This window comes from Arachis duranensis, chromosome 4 (assembly GCF_000817695.3).
Source record: "Arachis duranensis cultivar V14167 chromosome 4, aradu.V14167.gnm2.J7QH, whole genome shotgun sequence".
In the NCBI taxonomy this organism is placed as follows: Eukaryota; Viridiplantae; Streptophyta; class Magnoliopsida; order Fabales; family Fabaceae; genus Arachis; species Arachis duranensis.
The window spans coordinates 108,222,693-108,231,786 of record NC_029775.3 but is presented as its reverse complement, the minus strand read 5'-3'; the positions used below and the strand labels follow the sequence as shown (position 1 = coordinate 108,231,786).

The window sequence follows — 9,094 nt, the reverse complement described above, 5'->3', positions numbered from 1 at the left end:
AATATAATAATAATAATAATAATAATAATAATAATAATAATAATAATAATAATAATAATAATTTTATTTTATTTTATTTTTGAACAGGGGACTACTATGTCTAACAGAGAAAAATGTTTGGGATTAATTTGTACATTAGTTTTTCTTGGGGACTAAAATGTCCGTTTTTTAAATCTTTGGGGACTGATCTGGTAATTACACTGCCGAAAAATAAACTAGGGACTGATTTGTCTGTCGGAATAAAACTTTGGGGATTAATCTGTATATTAATGTTTCTTGGGGACTAAAATGTCCGATTCTAAAATCCTCGGGGACTGATTTGGGTAATTACTCAAGAAATAAACTGATGCTGTGTTTGTATTAATGCTCCATCATTAATCAAATCAAATCATGGATAAGAACTTAACCAACATCCAAGCCTACCCAATAAAAAGGGGTAGGGGTGTTCAATCACCAATTACACTCATCATCCAATCATTTGTTTCTTGAATAATACATGATAATTATATGTGTATAACCATTGCAATGAAACTGTGTTATGTACAAACACACACTCTTCATTTTTGTCCACTCCTTTTGGCTTCCAATGTTGTTCCCTCTTTGAGTGCCACTTGTGCTTCATGCTCCATTCCAAGTCCACCCAATGAAACATACTGAAGATAAGATGCAATGTGCCACAAAGGGGAAATCACTTGCGCTTGCATTGCATCGCCTAGCGCTTCCTGCGGCATTTCGCTCATGAGATAACACAAACTGCGACGCGCATGTACCGTCGGAGAAACCATTGTTCCGGCATCAATGAACTGAAAGTAACACAAAAATATATTCTGTTTAAAATAGAGATCAAGGTATGGTATTGTGATTTCTAACTTTTGAGGGATGAAACTGTAGAGAGGATATGCAAAACAATCATGGATTTGTTGCTATTATTATTTGTCATTTGAATACAAGTTTTCACATATCATTTACCAAACTAATTTAATCTACTTTTGCATTAGATAAATAAGGTTGAGATAGAAATCATATTATTTGTACGCTATATACTAGACAATTTTACAATAATACCGTGCAACGAGCAGGCCTTAATCTAGTGATATATAACACAACAATATTTATGCCATTATGTGTGTGTGCATATATAGATCAAATAACAGATGAAAAATTAGAAAAAAATTGTTAACATGGTTAATTTGCATATCTGGAGAAATTTAGAGTGTCAATTTGCACATTTTTAGAAGTCAAGGATTAAAGTGCATGACATAAAGTTCTAAGGGCAAGGAAAAGTACAACTAACCCTTGCGTAAACTTCACATGAGCAAGGATATAACTTGCAATTGTATTATTCATAGTTCATTAAGGACTAAAAAAGAAAGGTAAGACAAATTTAGATGATTGAGTATCCCCATGAGGAATCTACCTGTGTATAGAACTCAATTGCAAGTCTAAAATCTTTCTGCCGGAAAGCCGCATCTCCTTTTTTCTTACAATTTAGCATGTCCTGCATTTGATCAGTCCACATCTGGAAAGATAACTGTAGCATCACAACAGAGAAAAACTCAAATTAGCGCACGACAAAGAAAAAAGGTAAAAGTTAAATGAAATATTACATATTACTTAATACTTAATAGTTTTTCTGAATAAGTCGATATAAAAAGAACATATGATGCTTTTGGTTTGCATTTTCGTATTTTGTGAAGAAAAAGGAAAACACGAGATGAAAACAGAACACTGATTTCTCTTTTTTCTTCACAAAATCCTGAAAACAGAAAATATAAACCATAAGCACACTAAACTTTCTCCAAAACAATTTTAGAGGCATATAGCAAATTTAGATAGAGAACCTCATTTGCAATTCCCTCATCATCTTTATAGCCAAGTTTTTCCAAAACTTCATGAATGGCAGTCAGGTCCTTTCTTGAACAAGCTTCACCGAGCGGAGACAATGAAGCTAAAGTAGAACCATGCGGGATACCCATCAATTCATGTGAAGGAACCTAAAAGAAATAAAAAGATGAGAAAAGAAATCATTGGTAAGACAAACTTAAAGAAGAAGTCAAATGAATGACAGTATTATATCAACCTCTGTCTCTTTCTGAAGAGGGGCCAAAGCAGCCACTAATGACTTCGGATTAGGCCTCTCTCTTGGTTCGTACTGTAAACATCGAGATGCCCAGCGCACCAACTCAGTTCCATCATCATCAGAAAACTGTCCTTCCAAGCAAGAATCCGTCAGCATCTGAAGATTTCTGTCTCGAATCAAATCAAGAGCCTGCTCCAACATTTTCAAAAAATTAGAGATACTAGTCACATTACAGATAATATTCAAGTCTACACACCAAAGGATATATAAAGAATAAAATTGTGCAATCTTCAACGGCACGATTTTCCCTAAAGTAACATGACTTACATGACTTGGAGGGATATGCTTCCCACTGAGAATGTCAAGCAAAAGAGTTCCAAAGCTATATATTACACTTTCTGGTGTTACTCTACCTACAGAAGAAAAATAGTTATTAAAATTTTGTTATCATCCTACTCTTACAAACGATTAATGATCGTATATTCTAAAATGAAAAGACTGATTTTTCAATTTAATATCAACAGAATGCTACTACTGAAGAAAAATGGCATACCAGTTCTGAGATACTCAGGAGGGGTAAATGCTAAATTTGTACTATAACTTTTCCCATCCCTACTATTCTTCATAAGGCCAAAAGTTGAAAGCCTAGGATTACCATCCTGCAAAATTCTAACACAGGATTTATGTTAATTTAATTACATTAGATACATACACAAGGCGGACACAATTTTACCTCCTCAAATAGAACTCTATATGCATTAAGGTCATGATAGAGCGCACGTCCTTTGCTCGTGCAGTATTCCAGAGCTTCTGCAAGATGTAGAACAACTCTCAGTCGCATTGGCCATTTCATCGGTTGAGTTTCCCCTAATATAGAGACATACATCAATTATTTCGCATATCATAGACTCAGCAGTATGTTCATGAAAATCATCACCAGAAAACAGGATCATCATCAAATATTGAAGCTAGCATAATTCTTTGGGAAGATTTATTTATGATATTTTGTTTAGTTTGAATGCTATTTTGTAATATGACAGTACAAAGCATGATTTTTCTTAACAAGATGAATGTTATTCAGTAATTGGACAGTACTAATCGCATATTATGCGCCAACAATGCACCAGGATTGACTCGTGATAAAGCAGATAAAAACAAAATAGTAAGCATTATATTAATTCAAGGTATGCCAATTGGTTTTCCAATTATTAAAAGAGAAGAACAAATCATATGCATGAAAGAAGCTATTACAATGGAAAAGGTGTTTCGCGAGTGTTTCATTGGGCATGTATTCGGCCACAAGCAACCTCTCTTCGCCTTCACAACAACAACCAAGCAAATTCGCCAATCTTTGGTGACGAAGCTGGCCAACAGATCTAGCTTCCTCCTGAAGTTACAAAACGAAATTATCCTTATTAACTAAAATTGAGACCAATACCATGTGAGGATTGAAAGTTACAGTGTGTGGTTTTGGAATCCACTAAGAAAGAAAGGTAACATTTACCAAAAACTGCCGAGAATCGGGCCAAGCATTCCTATTGAACCTCTTAACAGCAATCCTCATTTGATTCTCCAACTTCCCTTTATACACAACATTTGGAGCCTTCTCTCCATGTTCAGATACTATATTCTGAACAGAGAAACCGGATGTCGCATTCTTAAGTTGCTCAAATGTAAATTCGCGAAATGCAGGCCCATTATCGGCTTCACTTCTATCTTCATTTCCTGGAAAAGAAAACGTTACAATAAACATCTATGAACCACAATTTCTTGAAATTACTGAGCAGAACATAATGCACCATAATATTATTAACAGTGTATTATTGTTACCTACCAGTATGCGGAACTTCAATAACAGATGCCTTGACTTGTGAATATACGCAGCACGGCACGAGGCTGGAGAACTGAATCCCCATTTTGATTCACTAAAATAATAAAATTTGAAGTGATGACAACCTCTTCCACTTTCAATTATTTGAATTTCTGTATATATCCTGAATATCCAACAAAAAAAAAAACATATGTAGCTGCAAATTTTGGAGCAAGAAATGCCTGTAACTCACATTAAAAAAAAAAAATCCTTGTTTAAGGTTTAAAGGGTTTAAAAGAGCATAGCCTTTGATCACTCTCAAGCAACCAAAACAAAGTCACCAAGCACTAGCATCAAGAACCATTTTCACAATTAACAAGAAGAGAAGACAACGATCAGAACAACATAAAAAAAATACCCAACAAATGTAAAGCTGCTTCATTTAAGAAGGGAATATGATAGTACTTTTCATTATCTTTTGTACATTTTTCGTTTCGTTGGGTTGGTGAAGAGAATTGAAGATCTCACATACATAGAAACACAAAGTAATAACAAAATCATCACAAAGCAATAATCCCAAATCCATATGATCTTTAAATACTACACAACCAAACAACTAAGCAATTTTAGCATTTAAAGCTAAAAGGTAAATAAAAAGGACATCCATCATAGATGAAACATTTAAATGCATTTCATAAAAGTTAGGGGGAGAAATCATAAACACACAGAAGCTGAGTATTTAACTTCACATGACAGCATAGTATCTAAGCATCTATTTGCATCTACCTTTCAATTTTTTTTCTCTTACTTCACTTTCTCCCCTTTTCTCTCCGAGTCAACTCAATAGTATAGTTAGAAAATGCACCTAAAGTCTTTTCCATTTTTTCTACTTTGCCAAACTAAACAATGAATAAAGCAGCACTTTTTGAACCTACCCAAAAAGCAATTTCACCTTTGAAATTCTTCTTCAGTTCTTCTTCAATGGCAGAGGGAAAAAAAAGTTGACTCCTTCTTTTTCCCTCTCTCTTATCTAGACCAAATCAAAAGCTTTTGCGAGATCCACATTTTCTTCCCAGAAAAGAAATGAGAAAAAATAATAATAAAACCAGGAAAATTGTCTGAATTTTTCAAAGTTCAAGTCTTTTCCTCGACCCAATCAAACCCCATTTATCATTTTCCTCAGAAAACTTGGGATTTTCTTTTTTTGTTTCCTCCGAAACCCAACAATTCTTCAACCCAGATCAAGTAAAATATTAAAACCCAATTTTTTAAGTATAAAAAAGTTTCCGTTTTTTAAATTGAAGAAAATCAATAAAGGAGGAATGAAACTCTAGCTGAACTGATCAACTTTGTGAGAAGCACAAAATGTATAAAGAAAAATGATGGTGAGTGAAGATGAAACCAGGCTTCTCAATTTTATTTTATTGGCCCTTTCATTTGGAATAAAATTATAAATCAATCAAGTTGACCAATTTAATTGATTTGAACAAATTTAACAATTCTAATTTAAAAACGAGTAATAGGATAACTAAGTTAGCGAACTATGTTATAATAAAGTTAAAAATCTTTAATAAATCTTTAATTAAAAGTATCAAATAATTTTTTTTTAAATTGTGATAAGCTCATAGCCTCATAGGTCGATAAAAAAAAATATAAATACTAGTAAGTGGTTGAAAATTTTAAATACTCAATTTTATAAGTTTAGAGAGTCATAATATTTCTCTCAGAACTTTAAACGAATAAAAAGAGGTAATATGAATTATTGTATATCTTTTTCAAATTTACTTGATTTTTATAGACATCTTTTTATTTATATTTACCTTATGTTAATTTTTTTATTTTTAGAATTTATTAAAAATTAAATTCTAAATTTTTCGAGTATAAAATTATGATATGTTGTTATTAGTAACAATCATAAAATCAGATACAATTCATTTTTTTATTCAAGGAATTATAAAGTTACTGTTACAGTTTTTCAGAGAAATTTATTTAATATTTATTTCTTAAAATTTATAAGTGCGTTGCAAATTTTTTTAAATATATTTTTTTAAAGTATATGAATTTATCGTCAAATTTTTTTAAATATATTTTTTTAAAGTATATGAATCAAAATTGTTGAGGCTCCTAATCAGAAGATAAATTTCTTAGTATCTATGTCATCTTCAGAGATATTCAATAATAATAATAATTCAGCTCAAAGTGGTAATAAATAGGTGAATCAAACCAAATCAAGTAAGTGATCATATCAAAATGAAGCAAAATGGAAGCATTTAATCAAATATGATGACACGTTATGGAACAGACTCTAACCATTTACCCATAATTAATTAATTAGTTTCAACTCACACACAAATCATCATCTTCACTTCATCAAGTCTAGGTTCAGCTTTACCATTTCATTGCAAAGATCAGCACAATTCTAGTAATCCAAAACCCTAAAACTAAGTTCAACAACAGCTTCTTTACTTATCCTTTTAATACCGAAAAAAAAGTAAAATGTACAGGAAGAGAGAGACGGAGAGTACAGACCAAGGGAACTAAGGAGAGGATCTGCCACCTCCGATTACCGCGGCCGCCGCTTGTCGTTCACGGAGCCACAGCCGATTTCTTCAGTCTGGCACGCGCCCTTTATCCGTCGCCGCGGTCACTCCCTTCCCTGTCCGCTATTAAATTGGGGAAGAAAAATTTGGCCAACAGCCACCAAAATTAAATTGGGGACAAATTAAATCAGAAGTCACAAGGATCAGATGCAAGATTAATTTACCAACAGCCACCAAAATTAAATTGGGAGAATGGAGGGGAACATACGACTGAGAGGGGAGTCTCTTGCGATCGGCAACGCACAACAGGGCAAGAGGAGAAGGCTGCCGACGATGACACAGGGACGGATGGCTGAGGAGGACGCCGACGACGTCACGGACATGCACGGCAGAAGGAGAAGACTCGGACCCCTTCCACTTTACCTTCGCGCACGGGAGCTACATGGCTAAGGGAGGAGACTGGTGACCGGGAAGAACGATGAAGCGGACGTGCAAGCTGGAATTGACAGAGGGAAGAGCCACGACGGCGGAGGAGGAGACCAGTGCTTGACTCACCTTTGCGCTGCTGGGGTTCTCGCGCCAAAGACTGAAGTGTTATGGTTACTAAATTTTTCTTTGGGTATCTTAGGGAAACAAAACCCCTCTTCTCCAGGGTTATTTGATGCGGTGAATGCCAAAACCGCCTCAGGTCAGAACAATTGGAGCGGAGCTTAATTACGCACCAGGAACCGCATCAATTCAATGAAGCTGCAGCGGTTTGAGACAACAGCCGACAATCTTTGGCTGCTAAGTCCCGCGTTTCTTGTAGTGTTGACCTATTTTATTACTGGAAAGAAACAATGCAAACCACTATAATACATGTGCTGATATATAATCCCAAATGTTATTAAATAATACTATCATATAATAATTTGACTATCCATATTGCATAGCAATATAATATTGTTTAATCTATATGACCAACGAACCTTATCTAATTAAAATTAAATACATACCAATCCAAATAATTACTTGATCTGATTAAGAAAGCTCACTTATTTTCAATATTGTATACTGTCTGTAGAATTTTTCTTCATTTTCATCATTATTATGAGTTTCATTTTCTAAAATTGTACATCATTTTCTTTCTCAATTCCACCGCCAATCATTTTTGGAGGTTTTAAATCATTTGGTATGGGCTTAAAGATTTTGAAAGTCAAATATGACAAATTCAAGCCAGTGAAGCAGATGTGTCCATGTATACATTATCCATGTCCCATGAAGAAAATTATATTCATTATAATAAAGGAAGAGGAAGGTGCACAACTACTCCCCAAGCATTGAATTAAAGATTATTCTTTTGTCATATGTATAATGTATTAAGTTTTAAACACTCCAACTGTGTAACTTTGAAATTTAGCAAAAACATAAATATTTTTTTCAACTATCTCATATTATATAATATATATACATTAAAAATTAATATTAAATTAATTATTTATATAAAGTATAGAGTAGAATATAAATATATATCAAAAGAATGTAAAATATATATTAATATATATAAATATATAATAATGATAAATATAAGCTAAAAGAATAACGATCATAAAATTTGTTTCAATTATTCTCATAAATATTAAATCAAATTAAAAGAGATAGCATATAATGAAATTGAGTTAGTCGTAATCACTGTGTAAAAATTGTTAGAGTTGATTACTGTTATAATTAGTTAGGTAATTATAATTAGTTATATAAGTAAATCTGTGTTAGTTATATTTTTCTGTATTAAATGAATAATAAGGTAGAGCTATAAATATTAGCTAAATTTATGTGTAAACAGTATTCATTCAATTTATTCATTTTTTTTCCAATACTTCTCTTCTCTCTTTCTCTCTTTATTCTCTAAGCTCTACTACCTGTAAGTCACTAATACTTTTTATGGTATTAGAGCCACCTAAATCATCTTATCTTCTTAGTTAATCGTTCCCATAAACCTGAAACCAAAATTCTAATACCCCATTTTCTTCTGTTTTGTAGCCTAACATTTACGTGTTTGCGTTTGAGCTGAAATTTCCCCATAATAACACCAATAGATCAGTCACAAATCAATACTAATAGTAAAAAATAAATGGTTCATACATTCATCAATCAATAACAATTAGACTAGATGGAAAAAAATTCTCTTCTCTGAAAAGAACAAGTTGAGGCAACAATTGAAGGGTTTGAGCTTAGAAATCACATCAATGAAGTCAATCTACTTGAAAAATTCAAGACACCAGCAGATAAAATAGATGCAACAGCTGAAAAAAGTTTAACAAAGTTTAGAAATAAAAAAAAAGGCAAGATACCTTGCTGAAATCATGTCTATTAGCATCTATGAATGATTCTTTTATAGCAAGAATGGTTGGGTGTGCATTTTCTCATGACATATGGGCAAGGTTGCAAGTTTTCTTTGCTTCTCAAACCAAACCCAAGATTATATAGCTAAGAAGCAAGCTTAGCATCACCAAAAAAGCAGGTTCAATGAATGAATATTTGCTTGAGATCAAGAAAACAATGGATTCATTAATTTTGGTGGGAGCTCCAATAGACAATGTCGCACATGTTGAAACAATTCTAGAAGGGTTGTCTGAAGAGTATTATTCGTTCATCACATCTATTGATGCAAGGGGATAATCCAAT

General features: G+C 33.0%; 1 protein-coding gene across 3 annotated transcripts; it reads right to left on the bottom strand.

The window, feature by feature from the left end:
- Positions 1-374: 374 nt before the first annotated feature.
- LOC107485716 (serine/threonine-protein kinase BSK3) lies at positions 375-8,775 on the bottom strand. 3 transcript variants are annotated; one of them, XM_052260396.1, is made up of 13 exons: positions 8,761-8,775; positions 6,699-7,256; positions 6,420-6,553; positions 3,915-4,005; positions 3,585-3,805; positions 3,332-3,467; positions 2,814-2,947; positions 2,634-2,739; positions 2,408-2,493; positions 2,081-2,269; positions 1,842-1,994; positions 1,418-1,531; positions 375-803 (listed from the first exon to the last, which is right to left on the bottom strand). In XM_052260396.1, the coding sequence occupies exons 4-13, from the start codon at positions 3,994-3,996 to the stop codon at positions 558-560; spliced, it is 1,467 nt and encodes a 488-aa protein (XP_052116356.1). In that variant the 5' UTR covers positions 3,997-4,005; positions 6,420-6,553; positions 6,699-7,256; positions 8,761-8,775; the 3' UTR covers positions 375-557. The 3 variants fall into 3 exon arrangements, with proteins under 3 accessions (XP_052116356.1, XP_015961733.1, XP_020996560.1); XM_016106247.3 differs by lacking the exon at positions 8,761-8,775 and having other exon boundaries at positions 3,915-4,074; positions 6,699-7,264; XM_021140901.2 differs by lacking the exon at positions 8,761-8,775 and having other exon boundaries at positions 3,915-4,074; positions 6,655-7,256.
- Between the last annotated feature and the right edge of the window lie 319 nt (positions 8,776-9,094).